Source organism: Melospiza melodia, chromosome 2 (assembly GCF_035770615.1).
Source record: "Melospiza melodia melodia isolate bMelMel2 chromosome 2, bMelMel2.pri, whole genome shotgun sequence".
NCBI lineage: Eukaryota > Metazoa > Chordata > Aves > Passeriformes > Passerellidae > Melospiza > Melospiza melodia.
In genome coordinates, this window is record NC_086195.1 from 126179842 (window position 1) to 126205068 (window position 25227).

The 25227-nt window shown below is 39.7% G+C and overlaps 1 protein-coding gene and 1 long non-coding RNA gene across 11 annotated transcripts in view; one reads left to right on the top strand and one right to left on the bottom strand.

Annotated features, from left to right (window-relative positions):
• MCF2L (MCF.2 cell line derived transforming sequence like) overlaps positions 1 to 25227 on the bottom strand; it is a 146832-nt gene that overhangs the window by 84956 nt on the left and 36649 nt on the right. For 2 of the 10 annotated variants that reach the window (XM_063149935.1, XM_063149929.1), the window contains exon 1: positions 12199 to 13098. The exons of 7 other annotated variants lie outside the window; for them this stretch is intronic. In XM_063149935.1, coding sequence (XP_063006005.1) covers positions 12199 to 12319 — 121 coding nt within the window. In that variant the 5' untranslated portion in view covers positions 12320 to 13098. Of the gene's footprint in view, positions 1 to 12198; positions 13230 to 25227 lie in introns of those variants that run through there. One more of the 10 variants, XM_063149930.1, reaches the window with a different exon arrangement.
• LOC134414815 (uncharacterized) lies at positions 7839 to 16561 on the top strand. Its single transcript, XR_010026850.1, has 3 exons — positions 7839 to 7963; positions 13097 to 14139; positions 15438 to 16561. It is a non-coding gene; the product is annotated as an uncharacterized LOC134414815 (long non-coding RNA).

Sequence of the window (25227 nt, forward strand, 5' to 3'; positions counted from 1 at the left end):
ACAAGGCCATTTTCCACTGATCAAAAAGGAAAGAAGCAGAAAACAGACTGACTCCTTCTGGAGAGGCAACCAGGAGAACTGCTTTTGCTTCTCAACCAAAATTCACTTCCTTCAAAGAAAGGAAGTCTCACCACATTGAGAGAACAAAATACCTCATCCCTTGTACTTAGCAGCACAATATTCTTGGTTGAATCTAGTCAGTGGAAAAGAGGTAAAGCTCACAGGAGTTGCTTTCTGTGGAAAGACATATAAATAACACCTGGCCTTTTTATTTTGTAGATGCAGGATTTTAAAGAAACTATTAACATATTATTTTAAAAGGCAGTGATTTCTTTAATCAGCCACTTCTATAAAATAGGATTAAAAAAACCCCTAAGTCTGCAAAGAGCTGTTGTAACATCCACAAACAACTGCAGCACAGCAGCTGTAGCCATGTCCTGTTTCCAGTCTCCAGGATCCAAACAGGAAGCCTGTGTCCTTACCTGATTGAAAAAGCAGCCAGTCCCTGTGATTTAAATCAACCTAAAGCAACATTCTCCTTTTTTTCCAGTCTCCTGGGATGCTTCCTGGCCCATTCAGGGAAGCAGTGTGGAGGACAAGCTTTTTAACAGCAGCATTACCCTCATTTTCCACATTACAGCCAGCTACCTGCCCTGTTACTGTATTTGCTTTGGGCCCAGGTGTGACAGCCCAGGCTGGCTTGTGGCGTGAGACAACAAAACCCCACCTCTGCCAAGGGTGGTTTAGGAGCACCAGCCTCTCATCAGGCTGGATTTTTCAGCCCTCCTTTAAAACCTTCACACTATTTTGAGATGAGCAATGGCAGAAAGAGATGCACCAGCCATGTAAGGGATGTAGTTATGCAAACTTATATAAACTTGGCAGCCCTCCACATCAACCTGCCAGCCTCCACCAATTAGGGTGTCACAATTAACAGAAAGCAATGCTTCTGGGGTCCCCTGCATCTGCTGCTCTGGGAAAATGCCTCAACCCCAAGAGGCTTTTGAAACAGTTTTGTGTTTCTTCTCCTTTCCATAAGGAGAATGAAGATGTAAAGAAAGATGAAACAAAGGCCAAAGAGCAAATTCCACCTGTTCTGACACATGCAGCAGCTGAACTAATGCCCATGAATCTAACAAGAATAAGACACAACAGAGACACAACTCCCAGCTTTTTTTTTCTGCTCTTCCTCTTGCTGACTCTGAAAAAAAATGCATTTATTTTCCACCAGCTCCTGCCCTACCAAGTCTGTACCTGATTAGTTCAACATAATTTGAACTGAGCTTTTACCCCTGTATTTGCACTAAGCGAAGAAGCACAAGGCACGTGGATCAAAGGTGAGAGCACTCTTTGTAGTTCCCTGCTCTGGAGTGGCAGCAAATGAGGCCCCTTCACTTCAGGTCTCATCCTACAGAAGTGTTTAACAGTGTATTTCCAACATGACAGTTTTTATGTCCATTGCCAAAAGCCTCCATCTCTCCATGCTCAAACACAGCATGTCCTGTAAGTGCTGCTGTTTTCAGCCCCACAATGCAGCCCTTCAGCCACTGCTCAACACCTACAGACACCTTTCCAGGACACAAAATGCTCAATACCATGGATGGCAAATGCAGATACCCATCCAGTTCAAAAGATCAGCAAAGAACTAAATGTATTCCTCAGACAAACAGAACAACAGCAAAGTGATATTAAGAGTATTAAAAGTACCCCCACTTCGCAACAAGGATTTATTTGCTAAACTATATTTTTGAGGGAAGTTTCAGGGCAAGAAATTGAAATTTTCTTTAGGAAATATCTTGTACACACTTTTTCACAGCATTTAGGGGAGTAAGGTATAAGGGTATAAGGTATAAGGGTATAAGGGTATAAGGTATCATATATTCCATTTTTTCCCCATTCTGAGTCTGGAAATGTGCATCAGTTCTCAGGATTTTTTCTTCAATGGAATATCTTCTCCTGTGCTATGAACAAATTTGAATATGTGTTATATATAGGCTGTTTCAAGTCCTTGCTGTTACTGGCATGTAATTCTTTAGGGCACAAAAAAAAATTGCACATCTTATTTTTAATAAGTCTATTTTATTAACTAGTGAAGAAAACAGCAGCTCAGCTACAAACAGGTAACAGCATATTAGTATGTTAGCCTCCACAAACCAACAACAAAAAGCCTTGACTTCATTGAGCTGATTTCATGTTTTCTTCTTCGGGCAAGCAGAAAGAAGCTGTCATTGCACCTGAGTGGAAGGAAAAAACTCAGTTCTACTATGAGCTTGCCCAAAAGCACTTGCATCTGCCTGGCACTCCCTGGCAGCTGAGAGGTATTTAGCTTCAGCCAGCCCCACAGGGGTGAATTCACAGGCATCAAAGGTTTACAGGTGCAGCCAGCAGCAGTTGGCTGATAAAGAGCTTGTGCAAATACCCCTCTTGCAGGGAGCACTTTAGAGCAAGCACTGTGCTATAAACCAGCAAACAAAGTTTCTCCTGAAGCCTGAATGCTGAGAAATAGATCTAATGTAAGCCTGTTCCCATGTGTGGCAGCAGTTCCACCAGTTATTGCCTCCCAAGCAACAGCAGAGATTGGCAGCTAATCAGTGTATTTCTGGTGTACTCCACAGTTTGGCACACTGCAACCCAAAGCCTACTTTGTCACGTTTTCTCTGGTTTTATATTATTGTTTTGTACCACATTGCCTCCTCTCACTTGCTTAACTGTTGTCACTGTGCTCTAAAACATGTCCCCCCCCAAAGCACCGATGCCTTCTGCAGGCTACCAGAGCAATCTCTGTTTTTTCCTTTCTAAAATAAACATGGTCACATAGAGGAAATAGTTTTAGAAAAATTTAAACTATTCAAGATTGAACAAGCCCATTGTTTGCAGAGGAGACTTCAGGGCAGCAGCATGCTACCATGAGTGTGCTATAGAGCATCCACAAATGTTCTGTGGACCACAAGGGTTTGAGGCTGGTGTGCAGGGACAGAGCATTCTCATTGTTTAAATGTAAACAATAATAATAATAGGGTTTTGTAACCCAGAAAAGGAAGCAAACTAATGTGGAAAACAGTTGTTATTACTATGTTTATGACTCCTTGTTCCCAGAAAATATGCTGGGTTAATTTGTAATGCTGAAGGGGATAAACTGAGGTGACCTGAAACTGGGCAAATGGCTGAAACCCCATCTGATAAGATGGGCTTGGGAATACCTTTTCTCTTTTCTACACCGGAAGCATGCCAGAGTGGAAAACACTGGGAGAACGATCCACAGCTCTTGTGGCTGTAAGACTTTTATCCTTGAAAAAGAGGACAGACAAATCCCAGCTCTTGGATTAAACACTGCCAAATGGTGGCTTGGGCACCTTCAGGGAGAAAGCTGTCACCTGGCTCCAAGCACATGATCCCCAAAACAGCCTCCTGACACCTCAAAACCTAAGGTTCATTACAGATTTTTCCAACACACCCAAGTTCTCTGCATACAGTCTGATTTGTATTTAGACAGCTGAATATAGAAAGAAATTTCAAGGACTGGGCCAAACCCCCAAATCCTCCTTTTGGCAAAGGTAAGGAAACAGGCTTTACTGGGAGCCACTAAGACAGTTCTTATGTTTTTAGGCTTTAATATTAAAGGTAGATACCAGCAAACCTCCTTTAATACTTCTAGTGAATGTAGCAGTAGAAGTGGTTTTATGCTAAATTGGAGGTGTACATTACTCATACCTGGGAGCATGCTAACCAGCTTAGAAAAAACTAAAAAACCCCAAAAAACTTGAAATCTTGAATTTTTTTTCACAAAGAATTGAACCCTAAAATAACCCTCTAAAGGCAAATGACAACATCTGCAAAAATTATTATTACAACTTACCTTGCAGACAAAGAACATAATTTTCAATAGCTGGAAGTCAGAAAAAAAAAAATCAGACACAGAACCAAGGTCAAATGCTATCAACCAAAAGGGCAAAAGTTTACACTGAAAGTAGCAGACATCACCTTTACTTGCACCTGAAGTCCTTAAATAGTCTTTGATAGCCATCATGGTAGATGACACAAATGCACAGCCAAATTAAAATGTCTGAAGACACTACTAGAGATTTGGTGGTAGAAGCTGGAGAGTTTAAAAGGAGCCTTGAAGGTGAGCTGTGTTCTCTTCCAGAAGGACTCATCTCGAGTTTGTTTCAAAAATGCAGCTACAACAAACAGTATTAGAAAGGTAAAGTTTCTCTAATGTAAAAGGATAGAGACAACATCTTGAATTCTTCATTTCACATACTACCTCTCTTTAAAAACACGTATTAATCCCCATCCACTTTCTCATATACACCTTTGGAATCCACCAAAGATGGTAAGAATTATGTGTTTGGCCAAAGCAGAGAAGAAGTTTATTTTTTAATCATGATGTCTTAGGAATTAGAGAGTATTCTGCTCCACAGACTCACTGCATGAAACAAGTTGCTTGTATTTCATGAAAGAAGACAAAACCAAAGGCAATATATATTGCATTTTTCCTTCAAAAAAAAGCCTGAAAAACAAGTTGCTCCTTCCCCAAAAGCCAAAAGACACAGATAAATGAGTTCTTCCATTATCTCTCTGCCACAGAACCATATAAACTATATGTCACGTAATTCTAAAGTGATTTTTCAGAGAAATAAATCAAGAGAGGGAATCATTCAGAGAACAAAACCAAGCACCTATGGTTTTGTTCTCTGAACAAAAGCAAGATTTTGTTCTCTTTTTGTTAAGCTTGTCCATCTGAAACTCCTAATGGTTCTCAGACTACAGCCCTGTCTACATTTAGATTACGGTAGGTAATTCACACATCACAAGAGCTGTTGTAATCCAGGACAACTCTAAGAGGAATTTTCATGAGAATTGTACTGGACTCAATTTTTAGAAGTGTACTCTTGACTAATTGCTCACACCTGAGATAACAGCTTCACTCCCTCCCAACTGCTCCACCAACTGCTGTGGTTTGTTAAGTGGACAAAACTCCTTACTAAAAGACAACCACAAGCCATTCCCACTGAGTCCTTCAGGATCTTTGTTTAACTTGGTTCCTGGCCTCGCTTTTTTGTGACCTCTATTTACAAAAGCTCCAGAGTTTACTAGAAAATTTGAAGTTACAGAGGAGGGTAAGACTGATAATAATTAGATGAGGCTGAGATTCACTGTATGCTGTCGACAGTGTAAGTGGAAAAACCTAATTTTTTTTCCACCTGGGGGTAAGAAGGGAGAAGAAGCAGTCCCTATAGAAAATTTCCATGTCCTCATTTAGTTCTTTGGCCTAACTCCAAAAGGAAAGAATGAACTTACTCAACAGCCTAGTCCCTCACATTGAATTGTGAGCAAGTTGACAAACTCACAGTCAATGACACCAAAGACTGCTGACAGATACTAATGAAAAGTAAGGAGATGTGAAAACCAGAGCTGTCAGCAGCCCTTGGCCATTATTTTCAGGAGAAAAACACCAACCAACAAGACTGCAGAAGGTTTCATGCCATACCCGAGTTCAAGTGCAAGAAACAAACTGTGATGCCAGATAAACTGACTGCTGATTAAAATAAAATCTTTTTTGGGATGTTTTTTAGATCACTGAGCAAGAAATAAAAGACATAAAAGTTGCACTGATCTCCGCTTCCTGCTTTGAAAGAAGATGTAATGGCTCCAAACTAAGATAAAATAAATAAGTAAATACAAGAGCTAGCTTTAGTCAGGAAGTGCTGGAAACCTTACAATAAACTTTGATCCTTTTGGCTTAGGTTGCTTCAGCACGAGGCTGTGTGTGTTCAACCTTTTCAGGTAGGCTTAACCTCTGAGGTTAATTGGAAGATCATATGGGATTTAGTTAAACACTGTAAGCATACACAGTAAGAGGAAGTAGTGCAAACCATCCTACTAAGCACAACTTCAGCAGAACTAAACAGATTGCAACAGTACATGAGATTGGCAACTCCTTGGAAGAACAATGACGAAGATAAAGGGAGTAAATAAAGCTACATCCTGCCTCCAGGACTGGTTCTGCCCAGAGAGTAAATATCTACTTGTTGACATGTGGGAAAGCAAAAGTCTAAGAAAAGCCAGTCATTTTAACTCTAAAGTATTGAAGCAAAGTCCCTCAGATTGTTGATCAGGGAAACTCTAAGTTCTTTTTTCCACTATTGTATTTTTTATTTTTTTCATATATTCTTCAGTGGCCATGAAAGCAGGAAAAATATAAATTCCTACTGTCTCACTGCCCATTATGGTATAATGTAATAAACAGCTACTGCCTGTAATTAAATGGGCTTTTAAAATAGTACTAATGGTCAGGAAAACATTTTTCCCCCACTTAAAGAGTCAAAGGCACAGTCAGATTTCATTTTCTGAGGATTCATTTTACATATATGGAAGTAATGGAATTATTTTTCACTTTTTTTTCCACCATTCACATCTGCAACCCTTAACGTCACACAACAACAACCCCTTAGAATAGGTCTGCTCCTGCAAGAAAACTCAAAGACAGCTTAAATCTTAGCAAACAGGGCAGAAGAGAGGCTGAAGAGGTCCAAGGGAGCAGGCTCATGGAGTTCAGTGTGGATCTACAGAAGAGAAGCCTAGAGGCACAGTCTTGTATTGCTCCCTGTTCTGTGTGTGTCTCTTAGTCGTTAGAGAGATTCTCAAAAGTCTTTGTTTTCTTGGAAGAATCATCATCCAGGAGCCTAAAAGTGGTGGTCTGTATAGCAGTAACCCAAGAAGTATTCCTTCCTTATTGTGCATACAGCTGGAGAAGTAGCATTCTTTCCTCTGAAATAAGGCACCAATAATTTGGAAATAGTAACTTTTACAACAGCGCAATCCAGAATGTTCTAATTGTATTCAAATCACTTCTTTAACATAAATAATAGGACATAATAAGTAGTTTCAGGAATCTTGAGTGGGACCAATCTCACAAATTTGCTGATAATGTCATGCTTTTTAGATATTTCCACTTTCTATCACAGCATGCATCTTAATGTATTGTAAAATACAATTCTCTAATCATGCGTTTCCTTCACTTTTACTTTTTAACACAAACAAATAAAGATTTTAATTTTTTTAAAAGCTGAAAAAAGGGTTTAGAAAAAAAAAAAGAAGCTAAGGTTCCTCAGATTTATAGGATAGGTCAATACAGACACTTAAGTGAAGGAAGAAAAACATTTGCCAGTGTTGCTGAATTGGTCTCTGAATAGTAATAACTTCTTTATCAGAAAACATATACTGAACACATTGCTATTAAATTGTGTGATGATGCTCTGAAAATAATTTCAGGAAATAAACAGTTCACTTTTGATGGACAGCTTGATTGGGACCTTTTCTGTCTCCACAAGGATGTCAGCTATGACTGGTTTTGCTGAAGTGCTCACTTTTCACCAAGTAACTTGCCTGAGCCAAATAAATCAATTACCTACATCAAAGTTATTAAATGGTAATAAGCTTGAGGAATGCTGTCTGAAAAAAAAAGTCTGTAAAAACCTTATATGAAAATTTAAATTCTAAAATTCCTGATGCTTTAATTCCTTTGGAAAAAGGAGTTTTAAGTACAAACCAAATACTACCATTTACCGCTCAGACTCTCCAATGATGTGTTTTCTATGAACAAGGTATTTTCAAGGATCAATGATCTAGCAAAGTTTATACTAAGATTCTTGAAATACATGGGGGGTTTTGACACACATAAGACATGTTTAAAATGTTTTATTAAAGAGCACAGCCCCAAGCCACACACCTTACACACCCCTGACTTAGCAGACTACACAGGTCTGTTTACATTTACAAGATCTAGGAGTTAAAAGTTAAGCCAACTTACCCTGCGCTACAAAGTCCAGCCATGAACACCATTCTGAGAAAAAATAATAACTCTTCATTTCTGCTACTGAAATTCCTCTCTGATCCATCATCAGAGAAGAAAGAGGTCCACTTTTCCCTTCCCCTGCTCAGAACACACTGCCCTGAGAAGGTAAGAGCTTTTGCATTACCTGAACTTTGTTCCATAAGTACAACAGGTGGCACAAGATGACTTTACAAATATATTTTCTCCCACTAATGCCATTGTTCTTGTAATTATCTCTTATAATTATAGTGTTTTCCCCTCATCACCCCACCCTGAATATTTACAGACTGCTGATACACCCAGTGTCTGATACAGCATATATAAGCATAAGCCCTTAGCATATAGTTGTTCGTGCTAGGCTTTAACAAGGCAAAGCAAAACTGTTTTTCATGCAGATATTCACAATGCTATCTGGAACTAGTCATACTGAATTGCTCACTCACAGGTCCAGTTTATCACCTCTGCTATGGAATCACAACTAACTCTCTTCTCCATCTTTCTGATCAAAAAACTGCAAGAGTATTTCAAGCAGGACAGGTCAATCAAAGTCCCAAGCACAGAAACTCAAAATATCAAATGAACCCCTTTTAAACACCTTTATGCAGCCATCAAACAGAGGCATGAATGCAGCAAACAGTAAATACAGCCTCACACACCTGGACCTATCTAGTGTGGGGACTAACAGTAATGAAGTTGTGGCAGACTTTAACACTGACCAGAAATGCTGGACCAGTGTTTGCACAGGCTCCAGCCAGGCTTTGGCTACACTGAAGCCTTCAGGTACTTAAATATTTCTGCTATTTTTGTGTGTTCAGTCTGACATTTCCTGCATCCACACATTTTGCTAGCCTGTCCATAAACCAACGCCCTCTCCCCGTACAAGAATGCCCAATATCCCACAGAAATGCTCATACAGCTTCAGGAAAAGATGTACCACATCTGCATCCCCTTGGCTGATAAAGATGATGCAGAGGTGCTGTTCCTCTAGACTCTTCTTCACTCTTTGTGGTGGATTGTTCAGCTTATGGATTAACCAAGCTCTGTCTGACCCAGTACAAAAACCTATGAGACAGCCACATTGCAGGGCTGCTCTCTGTGCCTTTTCACAGAACTTCTTTGGATTGGAAGGACCCTGTGACACAGACATTCTCCTCAGCCACCCATTCATCACACTCCTAGAACAATACACAAAAAATCTCATTCTAAAGCTTCAGCATCATTGTCAGAAAACCAACCTGAATCCAGAGTGAAAAGATGCAGACGACAGAATGCCTCCAAAGATACTCCCCATCCATACCAAGCACAGCACAGACTGAAGACAGATGTCTCTGGCATCTCCCCTTGCCAGACCTGCTCTACAGCTCTGGGTTAAGCTGACCTACTGTTTCCATTTGCTTAGAGAAGGCGAGAAGAGGGAGAATCTCAAAGCACAGTCTGTGAGCCCTGTGCTGGGATGCCCCTCACAAAGGGCCACAGCACCCTGGAAAATCTCCCCTGCTGATGGGAGATGGGGAGACTTCTCCCCAGAGAAGTGCTCAGAGCCACAGCTTCCCAGGGCTGAAACCCTCCACACACCCACAAGTGCTGTCCCACCTGTTGCAGTCAGAGATGAAGCAGCACAGAAGGCACAGTCAGGGATGGATTCAGAAAACACAATGCTGTCTCACAGCACTCACTGTACCAGCCCAGGCCCTGCCTGTCCAGGCAGGAGGAGCCACATGGCACCTGGTCCCAAACGTCTGCATTCCAAAGAGCAAGTGTCACCAGAGCCTGGCTCAGCCACGGTGAGTGGATCCAGGAACACAGCCTGCCCTGAGTAAAAGACACCTGCACAGAACAGCACAACAAAGATTAGGCCAAGCAGGACAGAGCCAACTGTCAACAAGCTGTAAGTAAATAAAGTTTGCTTTGTTAAAATGAAAATAAAACAAAGATGGATTTGATGAAGTATGATGACTCTGGAAACCAGCCCAGCTTCCCTTATTAAGGTAAATAAAGTAATGCAAAATCAATATATGAACAAGGACATTTATTGCTCAGTTAAACGTTTCTATATGCTATATTAAATATTTTAACATGCAGAGAAAGGATGAAGTGACAGCAAAGCACACATGCTCTCGGCAATTTCCAGAGATGCTAATGAAGAGAGAACCAGGCCTTGTGAGACTTGGCACAACAGGACAGAGCAGCTCAACTTTGTCACAAGAAGAGAGGTGCATACATCATGGGATTCATAGAATCACAAGCACATTTACTTTGGAAATTCATTTTGCCAAAATTGTGATTTCACCCAGCATAGCTACAGGACAGAAATGTTCTCAGGCTGGAATACCTCTCCCTTTCCACAGTCTGAAACTTTGATCCACCTTCTGTGTAGCATTTGTCTGCAAGTGCCCCTGAAAGCTGAAGTTTGCTACCAGGAAGGCGGGAAAACTCCTATCAGTCCAAAAGGCCAGAAACCACCTTTGACCAAAACAATGGAGTAATTCTTACTGGATTTACAAGGGTAACATTAAAAGCTTGTAATTGCTTTCCTACTGTCAACATAAAATGGGTAACAGGAAGGAAAGGAAACAGAATTTTTGCATACTTGAAGACTTCAAACAGAAAAGGCTGCCACATGATCAAAAAGAGTTTTGGAATAATAATAAAGATGGGTGGGAGACAGAACAGACAGCTTCTTACAGAAACATACTATTTTCTGACTACACACACACACCTCTAAATAGTGAAAGGAAGATGTAAGGCATGATTGCATAGCATTATAAGATTTATATTAAGGATCTTGTTCTAAAGGAAATTAGGCAAAAATTAGGAATATTATCTGTTACAATGTGGTCAATAAATTGTGTTCAAACAAATTTGTGATTTTCTACCATGTAGTTGATGCTTTGCCTGTACTTTGGATTAGCTCCAATTCATTAATGAATGGCCAGCAGGTGCTTGAAACTCACAAAAACATAAATATAATAAAATATTTGGTGAAAGTAGTGCCTTTCATGGCTACACTATGGATTTAACTGCAGGGTGAGTGCTACCAAGTGATAGTTGAATCCTAAATGAAAGTAAGACTGAAATTTGAGGAGACCTTGTTTTGTTTTGCTTTACAAGATGGCATTCCAAATGGTTAAAATACTACTAAATTTTTCCTGGTTTTTCTTTACTGTTGTTAACAGCAATTTACATCAAAACTTTTTCTAGTCTCAGCTGAATAGAATTAATTTCTAGGTTTTGATAATTTATTAGTAAGCACTCCTAAAAGTACCAAATCTTGGCCTCACAAATGCCCAGAACTGGTAAGTCAGGAAAGGTGAAATCTCTACATTTCAGAAGTTATAAAAAAAATTTTATTAAAAAACCCTTATAATTTTAATTCCAAACACAATAGATAACAAAAGACTCAGTAAGCATAGGACAAATGAAGGTGTAAGGAAATAAAATCACCAGAGAGGTATTTTTCTCTTTGTATTTTTTTTTCTAAGAGTAAATGTCAATAACAAATAAAGGAATACTGAAAAGCCTTTAAAATTACCAAAGGCAGCTTAGTTTATGTTGGTGTAGATTTCCAAAACAATTTAAAAAGAAACAAAAAAGTTCCTTTTCTTTTTTTTTAAGGATCATAATAGGTCACTATGCATAAAAGAAAACAATAAAGTTTTAATTAATTACTGAAAAATCTACTTCTGCTTATCTTAGCCAGTCAGGGTTAACTCATTTCAGAGAAAAAGAAAAAAAACCCCAACAAAATAAAGCTTTACTAAACAAAAAGATTATGTAATTATCAGTAGCACTAACACATACTGTATGAAACAGATTTTGAGACTTAGTAACTGGTAGCAAAGTCCTAAATTTAGTACATTACAGATGTGATCAGAGGCTTCTTGATTTTTTAAGTACAGTTATAAATATTTTCTTCTGCTTTAATAGGTATACTTTTCAGGAGAGGAATACTGAAGCAATGTTCTTCTAGAATATAAAAGGAGGGCTGATGTAAAGCTTTTAAATATATGTTAGATACTCTCATACACTTGGAAATGCAAGTAAAAACAACGTATAACATTTTTCTCCAGTAGGTACTGGTGACAGAGAGTAATTACTATAATGAGTAATACCCTAATATTGATAAAGATTTGTATTTTTTAACTGTAACAGCTGCTGGATCCCTATATGAGTACACTTTCAGGGAAAAAGAACCCAAACAACTTGTTCCTGCAAGAATCATCAGTTGAAAGACATCAGTAACACAAATCCTAGGCTGCTTACTGCTCATATTCAACTCACTCACATCCTGCTCCAGTTTAGTTGTAACATTCCGTGTACACACACATCACACTGTAGGATCACGTACACATTCACCTCACCAGAGCATATTTGATGTGGGTTATTTCTTGAGTGTCTTCTGCCATGAGGGATTTGCAAGAATCTTTGTAGGATCCTAAAAGGACTTTCATGTCCTTCCCTTAAAAGGCGGCGTTGAGACATGGGTGTATCTTCACCAAACTATTCAGCAAAGGAAATAAAATTCTCCTCTTTAGAATTACTCTCTTCTAACACAGTGGAAAACACTCTAATTTTGTTTTTAAATGTCAATGGAGTGTAAAATTACTTTGTCAGATTCAGATGATACCAAAAATTATGAAAAAAGCCTCAGATTTAAAGTCCTGGAAGAGCGTTGCAGTTACTGGTATCGTATATGCTTTTCTTCAGGAACCAATACCTAGTTCCACTAGAAAGGAAAAAGAAAGATTGGTTGCAGTTAATGCACTGAAAATACCAAGATGTCTTCTGCATGAAGCTGCAACACCCTCTCAGTTCCTAGCATGCTGCACCCAGCAGACAGGACATCTTGCCAACAGTTTCAGTCTACTTTCAGTGGGATCAGTATGAATAAAAAAGTCACAGCTCCTCACACAAGCAGGTCAGACTAGCAAGTGACATTTTAAGAAAATTTAAAAAAGGTGCAAAACTGTCTCTATTTTAGTGTGTTATCCAAAATAACTATATCCAAACTAACAGCCCTGTGCTGTTTAGGATGAAGGAAAGCCCCCACAAAACATCCAGGTTGTCAATGCCCTCCAGCCACACAGGGAGATCCAGTCCCAGTGCTCATCCCAAGTAGCTGGTACAATCACAATTGTACAATCACCTCCTTCTTCACATCCTTCTCCTGAACGTGAGGGATGTCCAGCTGCTGCAAAGAAACTCACAAGGTTTCTCCTGAAGAAAGTCAAGTTGAATGTCTTTGTTTTACCTTTACAGTCTTGCTCTGCACTCCGAAGACAGAAACCTCACCCTGGCACTTGCTGGATTTCCTACTTTGTCTCAAGCATCTGGTCTCCTTCAGGGACAAGTGCTATGCTCATGCTAGATTAGAAGAAAATACCATTGTGAATTCAATGCTGTCAGTTGGAAACTCCTCTTCAGTTCATTTGCCCAAAGTCACACTCCCATCATCAATCCTACTCCTTTTCCTCCCCCTGCATTTGCACAGAGGAATGAGCCCTTCGAAGGCAGAGCCTCTTCCCAGAATATGAGAGCAGAGAGGTCTTATGAGAAAAACCTGGGTCTTCCTGGGAGTTAACAAACAGCTAATAGGAAGGAAGGGAGGGGAAATGAATCCCAGGCTTTCTTAAAACATATCAGGAAACCCTACACTGTCTGCTCCCCCTGTCTCTTTCAGTGCAGGAGAGAGGAAATTGATAATGCTGCTTTACTTGGCAGTCAAATTTTTCCTCTTAATTCTGTTTAACCATGTCCTGTATGGCCACAGATCTGCCACTACCCAAATATATACCAAATATACACCAAATGTATGTTTATGAATATCACCCTGAAGAAGAGCTTTAAAATATGAGGTATTATCTATTACTCTGAAATCAAATTCAAACAGAAAACTTTAATTACGTCACATTGAAGTAAATATTAAACACCCTATTACAGAGTATTAGTTTGCATACACTGCGTTGACAGAGAATTGTTACAATCCTAGCAGGAAGAGGTTCAACTTTCAACATGAAATCATGGACAAATGTGACAATCTTGAAATGTGACAACCAAGAAAAAGACTGAAAAAAAATTAAGAACAGATGAGTTTCATGCAAACATCACTTGTTTTGCAAATTGATTATATCAAGCAGATGGACCACTTCATCTTGCAGCTGTGCTACATGTTCTGGATCAAAGGGTTTTCCAACTTAAGCACCCAGAAATGGACAGGAAGGAAGGATAGGAACAGCCTAGCGGTGGAACTCCACCATGATACACACTGCCACTGTGTTGTGTACTCAGGGTTCAAAGAAAAGGTAAGACACAGCATCCATATTGAACAAAATTCTGCATTTTCTTGTGCTGCTTTTCACTGGGTGCACAAAGCAGTGGGTCTGGCTAGATCAAGGGTAACAACAACATCCACATAGACAGCACCACAACGTGTTCCTTGCTGAGTTTCCCATTGGAGGCACCAAATGTGGCCAGGAGATGTCTGTGGCCATTTGTCAGCCAGCAGGGCTTCCCTCCCACCTGGCAGGATAACCACTTGTTTGGGGCTCTTGGGGCACATTGGCCTCATGACCTAAGGACCTGTTCTGACAAATCAAGTGGGATAAGGATGAAACTACACATCTTCTTTCAGCATCAAAGCCTCAGTAGAAAATGAGACAGATAGGATAAGGGAAAATGGCCTCAGGCTGCAGTAGGGAGGTTTAGATTGAATACTAGAAAATATTTCTTCACAAAAACATTTGACAGGCACTGGATCAGGCTGCCCAGGGAAGTAATTTAGTCACCATCTCTGGAGATATTTAAAAAGACATATATGTGGCACTTAGGGACAAGGTTTAGCTGTGGACCCACCAGTGCTGGGTTAACAGTTGAACTTGATGATCTTAAAGGTCTTTTCCAACCTAAATGATTCTATGAAAAGTGACCCTTAGTCCCAGTGCTGTTTTACGTGTGGGATGACACCAGTGGCACATGGTGAAAACCTCACCAGCAATTCATGTAGAGCATTGTTACAAGGAAAAAGGATGTTCTCCTTTCTTTCTTCACATATCAAATGCATGCAGAAGATTGATGACTTAAAACTGTAAAGTTGGTAAGTACACACAATCCTACTGAAATCTAGCCATTAGCTACATCCCTGTCCTCAAACAAGCTTTTAATCTTCTTTCAAGCACTCAAATTTGTGCCTAGAAGCAAAGAAATTAATCACAACAATGGCAATGGTAGTGCGCAATCAGAAGGAAACAGATGGTGTAATGCACTGTTTTCCAAACAGCAGCAGCTTCTATCTCCAGGAAAATAATCTGAATATTTTCCCTTGCTGCTGGCATTACTATAACAAAAGCTCCTATTTGAAGGACATCTTTGCTCTGTACAGCATCAGCAAATTACCTCAGAGTTTACAGACAGCAATATTCTTTGAGTATTAGTTGGCAGAACCAACTAGACTGTACCTATCTCTCCTTTCACATCACATAAACAGTAACATTCAGTGGGTAACACCCCTCCAATTATCTTTAAATGACTGCAGACAGCCTGATGGAATCAACACAATTGTGGCAATAAAATAGGGCTCATTTTTCTCATGCTTCATTTCCAGGTCTGCTTCTGACTGCAGGCAGAGCGTTGCACATTGACAAAGCAGCCACGCTGACCTACAGCTGTTCACTCTGTGATTCCTCCTTTCCCAGGGACCTGCAAAATACTTTGAACAGTAACTTCAAGTTTTCTTGGGAATCATTAAATTAAAATGCCATCACTTTCTTCACCACTAAATGTTCCTACTACTCCTTTTGATCTTTTTGTTTGCACAGATGCCTTATCTTTACAGGACATCTCAAATGCCCTACTGTGATTTTCCCCCAAATCCTAACAATTATTTACAGGCCCTTCCTTACATCCTCACATTTGATGTGATGCTGAAAGATACACACTAAGGAGCATGTATCCGTCCTAACTGTACAGAGCAGCAGGCTCTGGCACCAGAATCATCACTGTTCTAGAGTTTTTTCTAAATTTATTCCATTTCTCCACACTTCTCCATATCTCCTGATAAGCCACTGCCCCTGGTGTTGCATTTCTCCTACTGTAGACCATGTTTTTCAGGGAAAAGAGTACATCTCACAGACTAGAAACATGGCAGCTCTCAGGCACTTCAAGATCTCACCACGCACACAGGGCACAAGAGTCCCCCTGTGCACCCTGTGTCTTCCACCAACCCTCTCATTTTCCCTGGAGTTCTGGCAGGCAGGAGAAACTCCAGTATCAGAAGGGCCCTCACACCCCCAGTACCAACCCAGAGGGCTGCAGGACTGATCTCACAGGAAGAATATAAAAGACTCTGAAAATTACATGGGGAACTACATCTACCATACACATCTGCAGAGCCCAGAAATTATTGCTTCTTGGATCAGTTTCTAAAAGCATATATACAAAAAGGGTACATACAAGCTAAACCTTGCCATGTGGATCTTCCAGCACACTTGCAGTAACAGTGGAAATGAAATGAGGGGGAAGAAGAGTGAAAATGTTGTTTAGATTCTTCTCTTTAAATCATGTGTCATCAATTATGCCCTGCATACTTATTTTGTTGAGAACAGTCATACAAACAGAAAGATAAATTGGACTCATTCTACATTCTTGTATGGACTGATTGTTTTGCACACATTGAAAGATAATATACAAGTTACTTCTAATCTGAAATGTAAGTTGTTTTATTGAGCTGAACACCCACACAGCATAACAACTGATTATTATTATGCTTGGTCTTGAGCTTTTCTATAACCCTATAGAAGTGCTGAATTATGGCAAGTTGGTTGTGTTAATTTTTAAAATTGAAAACGAGTTGTCAAAGATTAATCCATGCCAGAGGCCAGTCACTAAGCTAAAACAATAAAGAATCAACTAGAGGCTGATTTTAAATGAAAAAGAAAATGTAGCTGAGATGTTAAAAACACAAAGGTTGATATTTTTACACCCACAAATCCCACAGGGTTCTTGTAGAGTGAAAATACTGAGAAAACTTGTCTGAAAATCCAATAAATAAATCATTATTCATGGATATTCTAGATTCTTGAAACACAAGAAAAGACTGAATCTTCCTTTTTCAATGTGGATGAGATTAATATAAAGTTTAGGTACAAACATTTGCCTTTATTATTTTTATGCTCCTTAGAATTGGACAGGTGTGCTTATATTTCACTTTCAGACTACTCTAGCAGAACTTTCTAGCATAAAGGGGTCCTGTCAAGTATTCTAGAGAATCTGTCATCTGAAAATATATTTAATAAAATACCATTACATAGGAGTTGAAGCTGGAGTGGGAAGAAATTTCAGAAATAGGTATGAATGAAGATATATCTGGGTGAACCAAAACCCCACTGCAATCAAACTCAGTATCTCATAAAAACATAGACAGCAATAAATATTCTTAATATTTTGATGCTGATTTATTAAGGGCGAGGTGTTAAAAGAATTATTTGGTATCACAAGAAATCTAGACAGAAACCCTGAACTAAGCTACAAGAGTGAGTTGCAAGAGTGAATTAGGTTAGTTGTCCAAGCTTAATCCTAACTGGATGTATCTGCTCAGAGACAAACCATGATTGTAATAAGCATCAGATGAATATAAGTAGATCAGGACTGAGATAAACGGACAGCTTGCATTCTATTTATACTTGCACATTATGCTGCTGAGCCACTTCTGCCAGTCTTTCTTCACAGCAGAAAGATCTCTCAAAAAAAATTAAACTAAAATAAATCCTAAACTTGATACAGTGTTTCATAATTTAAATGTACAAACAAACATTTTGTTTGTCACAAAGTGACAAACAAACAAAAAATTGCAATATATAAGATTAGGGTTTCAATATTCTGGAAGTCTTAACACTTAGTCAAGATAACAAAAAGCTCTTAAAGACAAACATCTGTCCCTCTAATTTAGGTAATCTTATATTGCATGTCTGAATCTCCTGAGGGTTTGCAATAAATGTGACCCTTCTCCAAAAAAACAAGTTCCTTCACCATTAGCAATAGAAAATACTCTGGAAATCACAGTGGATCAGAGAAGAAATCAGAGGAGAATGTCTTTTTATGATCAGCCATGTGAAGTGGGGTTTAATATCTAACAAGACAGCACTTCCACTTTGTCCTTTCAGTCCTTTCACTTTTGCAGGCAAATAGCCTGCAAAATTTCAAAATTTCAGAGATGTTCTAGGAAAGAGTAAGGAAACTGCATATACACTGACAAAGACCAGGAGGTAACAACATGGGGAAAGCCTGATTAGTATCCAGTGCCAATGCAAAGCAACAGGTAAATGGCATTGTGATATTGGAGCTAATTATGCAACTGCCACCTCCAGCTCACTCATTTACTTAAATTCTACCAGGTAAAATTACCTGGAAGGTGGCAATTACAGGTTGTGATTGAACAGGTCTGTCAGAGATGAGAGGTCCACATTTTTGGTTTGCAAGGGTTAGGCCATAGTGTGCACCAGCCAGCCTGCTCCTAAGTTTGTTATCAAAGCCTCAGGAATTTGTCAAGGCTATTGTAACATAAATTGTGCTAAATTAAGAAATAAGAGGCTGAGAAACCAAATACCAAGATGGCAAGAACTAGATAACAGAGGACTGTGAAACACCTGGACTGTAACCAATCATTTACACTGAGAAATGCAGGCAGAAAATGAGTGAACAGACAAAGGCACCAATCAAGAAGTGTGTACTTAGCAGTTTGTAGAACCTATAAATATGTGTCTAAAGTAAACAATAAACAGCTTCTGCTTGATCATACTGCTCAGTTGCTCAGGAGTCCTGGATTTCCTGCAATAGTGAAAGCATGTGAAGAGGAATCTACTCCTGGAGACAGAAGCACAGGAAGCTAGTAGGAATTATTTCAGTCCTAAGCTTGATATGGACCCTTACTTTCACCCAACTGAAGTTCAGCACTCCACTGTTGCTGCTTGGTGAGCCCAATGCAAGGGAGGGAGGAGACCACAGAAGGTGGGGGCCTGTAGAGAATGGATTTCTGCAGCAAGACAAGGAGAAAGAAAGTGATGGGAGACTTTAGGTGTCTGCACCCTGTGGAGTCACTGCAAGAAGAAGCTGCTGATGATAATCAGATAAAACAATTGGCAGCAAAAAGAAGTGGCTTAAGATGGTTTATCAAATACAGCTTTATTGACTATGTCCTATAAATATACTACTGTTTCAGGTTTATCAGTCATTCGTTGTGCATGCATACTGAGGCACAGTGGTCGTTCCCATCATGTACCAGCTAATAATCAAACTCAGGGACTCAGGACAAGTAGCTGACTTTATATATTGAGTTATGCTAGTGAAAGCTGTGTTCAAAAATCACCTGCACCTAATATGTGCATATACATGCCTATGCAAGCACATATGAATGTATCAAAATTAATAACACAGGCAGTCATCAACACTGACTGACCTCCCAGCAAACAGCTCTGTGCAGAATGAGCTGGGGAAGAGAGAACCAAAACCTGACATGGGAAAACTCTGGCTGGCATTTAGGAATTTTGATTATGCTCAAAAGATAATTCTAGTTCAAAAGTTGAATCTTTTAACAAGTACAGCAGGTACACAGTACTTTCCCATCAAGGTGAGTTCTGGCAGAATCAGGCAGAGACGGGGTTTGAATGCATTTACACTCCAGACAGACACTGCTGCTTTTCCCAACTGGATCTGCAGCATTTGAGATCAGCAAACAGCTCACTAATGAAACCTGCACTTCCTCAGTTTCTCTGAAGGAGACAGAGCACCTGGGAACACATTTCTCAATTGTTCAAGAGGGGCTGATTTTGCTGAGGGCCAGGAAAATGCAAACCCCATGATTTTGAGAAGGTAATTTCCTGCAGATGATACCTCAGACAACCATGAAATATAAAACATTGTATAGACCAGTGCTGGATCAATGCACCCAGACAACTCCCAGCAGGGGTGGGCCCTGGCTACAGCTTCAGGTGTTCTCAATATCTAATGTGTACAGAGGGAAATCACTGCTGAGCACCTACATAAACAGAGGATGTTGTCTTGTGCTGCTTCCACAGGCAGGAGCAAACTTCAGTCTCTGCTACCTGTCGCCATGTGCTTTGGGCCCAAGGGATCCGGTGCTCAGTTCTCACATCTTCTCTTATCAGACTTCAATTCTTCTACACTTTTCACAATCCTCTCTTAGTCTCTTCATGAATGGGCTATTAATAAAATGAGCGTTTTCAGTTGAGTGGTTGCTTTGAAATTCTGCATGCACTGTTACACCAATTACAAATGTATATGGCAGTAATCCACTCAGCACAGAAGTAGTGCTATTAATACTTTACAAAGCTTGTATGCAGCTGTAAGTAATAGCTTTTAGAGACCTTTCAAAAATGCTGCAAAAATCCCTAAGCTGTAAGAACTTCATACAATTTTGCTCAGGTTACTGCTAGGATCCAGCACAGCAGGTAGTGTACTGCAGTCTTCTGAAATGGCCATAAATATAAATCACATAAGTGTTTGGAGAAGGAATGAGATTTTCATAATATTAATGAACATTCATTAACGGCTGATTTTGATGATGCTCATGTCAGCCTCTAGCAAAGTAGGATTTTCCTGTGTACAGATAAGCATGCTTAATTGAACTGGGATGAAGGGATTTCTGGTGGGATGCTCAACAGTTTCCTAGACAGTCAAAGTTTTACTTTGTTCAGAGTTAGTTTGCCTCATTCTGCTTATCAGCTACTCAGTTTTAATTGACATATTTTAATTACATAGTCCTAATTAAAGACATAAATATATCTAAAAACAGTGAGAGAGAGACCAAAGGTCTTTATGCCATCTGGAACTGCGAAGGACTACAAGTCCATGCTTCACTTGAGCAGTGAAAAGTTCTGTGAGAACTAAGAATCAACAATTTCCTTCTGAAAATCCAAAATAAATGCTGCATGATATGCAGTTACTATCACTGTAACCTTTAAGAAGATTGAGATCATTCCATCTACAGCATCTTACCAACAAGCACCAACAGTAAATGCAGCCACAATCACACAGGCACTTTGTTTGACCTGACTCCACACTGCTGCCAAAAGGAGGATTCCTGCTCTCAGTGACTTCTTGCTTCCTTTGTGTGGGCATTTGCATTTGTGCAGCCTAACAGTGAATTATGCATGGATATGTTCCAGGTAGGACAAGCAGAGACACGTGATGTGGCTCCTGGTTGAAGAAGTCAAACATGATGGTACACAAAGGGGCATGTGGAAAGCTGCTGAAATTGTAAATATCCATTCATTTCCAGGTTGGGTGCATTATTAAATGACTATTTCCTAAAATAGTACTGCAAAATGTGCTTGTGTTTGGATTCTTCAGCTGAGATGTCCACATGATTTAATAAAATAGCACTAATAGCATAAATAATGACTATTTATGGTTGTACACTTAGAACACAAATAAAGGCACAATGGGTAAATACATCATCAGAGTTACAATTACCAAACAAATTATTACACATCAAAATGTGTTGAAAGACACTGAAGATTTTGTAAATTAAATATATGAAGTAGAAACAGGCAGTGATGAAATCATGGCTCCTCTTGACATAGTCATGCAGCACAGAAATACTGGGGGAAATAATATTATTGGTATGTAAGCGACTGAGAAAGAAAAAGTCAAAACATTAGCAAAAAATCATGTTATACCTTAGCCTGCTATTCTCTGATGTGACTAAAGCCTGAAAAGGGCATGCAGTGTGGGTCCCCATAGCTGTAGAGTCATAAACCCAAAGGTTCATCCCAGCTAACAGTCCCCTTCTCCCTCCCAAATTCTGATCTCCTTTGTTACATTTGGATTCACAGATTAATTTTTTCCAGACATTCTAAATGCTGTCAGTGAAGACAGCACTGTGACAGCAGTTTTTATGTGTTCCTTTTTTATGCACAAGAAATGTTACACAGGCATGCTCTGCTGTCCAATAAGGATGTGTTTCTGGAAAGCCTGATCACTAAAAACATTATCCCGTTGCTTCACTCTTCATCACCACACTGACTTAATCAATCCCAGCTTTTTTGAGGAAGATGATGATGACACTGAAGATGGAACTATTGAGGAAGAGGGACACAAGTGCTCCCACTAAAAGACTGATACTGAGGACTTGGTTTCAGGGATGCAGCAGTGGGGATCTTTAAGGAGGGTGATCTGCTCCAGAAAGTTGGCATCTCTTCCAGGTGACAATTACTCCATCCACCATGTCATATATACTGTCCCTGTGCACTTAAACTGAATGTATTTTAGTCTCTGCACACATCCCATCCTCCCCACAGAAAAAGTCATTTGCTTCCCAAACAATGTCCAGGATTTCACCTGGGTGCTGACAACAGTTAGCAGAGCAGGATGTTCATGAATCAGTAGTGGAATGCCAAACCCAAGGACAGGATCATCAAGGGAACTGGTGCTCTCCTTGTGCAATCCAACACAAATCAGGGAGATGGTCATAGGAGTAATCTTTGCTCAGATTTGCGATGTGTAGGTCACCAGCCTCAGGTATCTCTATTAGTTATGTACAGGTCTGCCTGGGATATTTTTTATTTTGTATCCCTAAATACAAGCAGGGCATCTGGAAAGCATTATGCAAACAGTCTTTCTCCTTCAGAAGAACGTATGGGATTCCCAGATATATCCCAGGAGTGAGAAGCAGGTAAGAAAACAAAAAAAAAAGCACAGATACTGCAGTTCATGTTAAATATATACAACACTCAAATATCTCAGAACTCCCCAGCTGCTCTCAAATCAAAATAAATTCAGATAAAAACCAAAGTAGTATCAGAGAAAAGGGCTGTCACTGAGTGCAGAAATTTTGCAGAACACAGGTTTAACTTTACTTTATAAGGCTATTTATTAAACCACAAGTTATACTCTGCTCTGCTTTGCAGCTGCATGCCTGGACTTTGCTGCTGTTCTGGATACTAATAATATCTTGCCTATTTCCCTATGTACAATCATTTAATTAACTTTAAACATTTAAAACAATCTGTGATGACTACTACAATATATACTGTATGAATATGGGGGAAAAACCCCAAACAGTAAATAGCTAAAAGAAAAAACTGACTACTAGGAAAACTGATGAACAATTATTTTAAGTTGCAAGACCTAGAAGCCATCATAGAGTCAGTGTGTCTTGATCCATTTAGAGTGAGCTGCAAAATTTTCTGTTCTGCCACAATGGCACTGGAGCACCTCTACACCTTGCTGCAAAGGTTTTAACCTGCAGGAAAGCTTCTAACACTGCAGCATACCACCAAAATCCACCAGCCAGCCAGGCAACAGATTTGATGTGCCCTGTCTCTGTACCTATGGACACAGGAGACTCCTGAACCCCTCCATCCTGGATCATCTCCGCTGTTGGAGGCATTCAAGACTCAACCAAGCACGTCTCTAAGAAGCAGATTAGCTTTGAGCTGGTGGTTGGACAAGATGATACTCACAGAAGCCCTTTCCAATCTAAATTATTCTATAATCATCTGATCCATTTAGCTCCCTTGCTGTTATCCAGTTGTGTTCACTGCTTTGATTCTCACAGAGGAAAAGGGAACCATTTTCCATGCCTAATTTATGTCGGTTGTTTCAATTTCCTAGTGAATTAATAATTTAGCAGAATTTTATCTTCCTCATTTTAGAGTTATGCGAAGAGGCCAAGTGGTAAAGTAAAACATTAAATTATTTACAAGTTGTACACACATGCAGGCAGATAAATGGTGCATCATATATTTAACAGTTATTGGAAAGTACAAAAACAATAGGCATGACAGCCTAAGTCCTTTGTCTAAGGACAGAAAAGTAATCTTCAAGTTTCTGTTAATTTTTTCAGACATAAAAAAGGCTAAAGCAAATGTATTTAAGGTAGATCCAAAGTTTGTACAAACTTCAGAGCTACCAGATTAAGCAGTTTCTGTCTGCAAATGAAGGAATGAGGCTCCATTGCCCTGCTGGCAAAATTCTTCACAAAAGGCAATTAAAACCCTGTTCCATGTTTTAGAAAATGGAATTGAATAAATCACAAGTGTGCAGAACTGTCAAGTGTTGGCAGGTGATTAGGTTATCACAGAGTGGGAGAATAAATTAAAAATTCATTTGTAATGGGTGGACAGTGCTATTAAACAAACAAATCCTAAGTCCTCAAGTCTCCAATTACCAACCCTATTCAGTTTACTTGAATAAAAGATTGCATCTTTTTTATTTTGGTGCTCAAGAAATAAAGAACAAATATTAAACTGCTGAATTTTTATACAACTTCAAATAACCTCTACACATGATGAAGACAAGGACAGCAAACAGAATTCCTCAAAATTCAACCTTTCTAAATGTATTTACTGCCTTATACATGCAGCTGAACAACTTCCTTCAAATAAAATTTAACCAAAAATAGGTTTGGAAAATGGAAATAGTTTTGAAGCACCATGCTCTGAGTATTTTCTACACAGAAACTGCAAAGCAGAGCAAAATACCACTACACTTCCCCCCCACCCCCCATAACTTCACATTCTTCTTGAAAACTGATTTAAAATATATTTCTTTCTTAATGTGCACATATTTTACACAAAGACCTTCTGTTAAAATTCATCTGGCTGTCTGAACCCCCCCTTCTCCTGAATGCACACAGAGAGACATAGTCATTAAAGGATTGGCAGAACAAGATCTCCTTTCTTTTCTGAAGGGGGCCCTTCCAACAAAGGTCCTCCAAAAGTAGCATTTATTGTTAGGTGCTGGGTGATGCAATCTTCATTCATCAGCAGTAAAGACTTAGGATCTGCTTCCTCCACGTCCTAACAAGCAGACACATCTCTTATCCACACTGTATTAGCATTCTTCTGCCCTCTGTTTCTGACAAACTCTTCTGGCATGTCCCTGACTTTAGGTTCCCCTAGCAGGAACCTCTTTGAGCACTTACAAGTAGCTCCATCACAGCCAGGAGGTCATTTTCTATCCAAAGGGTGTTGAGCACATAGGCTCTGGTGGAATGAGAGCAAGTGAAGGGATTAAAGCATCTGTAGCCTTGGGGCTTGCCACAGCTCCCAGAAACACACAGTCTGGTGTGGAGCTCACTCCTTTCCTTGATGCAAGCCCCTGCCTCCTCTCAGTGGCAGAAAAACCACCAGGTGTGGGAGGTAGAAGGATTCCCACAGCCTGGGGAAGGCTGGTCAGTGAGACTGCAGCAAAATGGAAAAGGAGGCTGGACAGAGTCAACTTCAGTGAAAGGAGGCTTGTGGAAGGAAAGGAACTTGGTACTGGGGACTGAAAGGAGTGAGGGCAGAGGAGATACAGGCACTGGAGGGGAGGAGGTGTGGTGTGAGGCTGGGTGCAGCATCAGGCCAGAAACCCGAGGAGGGAGCTGGCTGCTT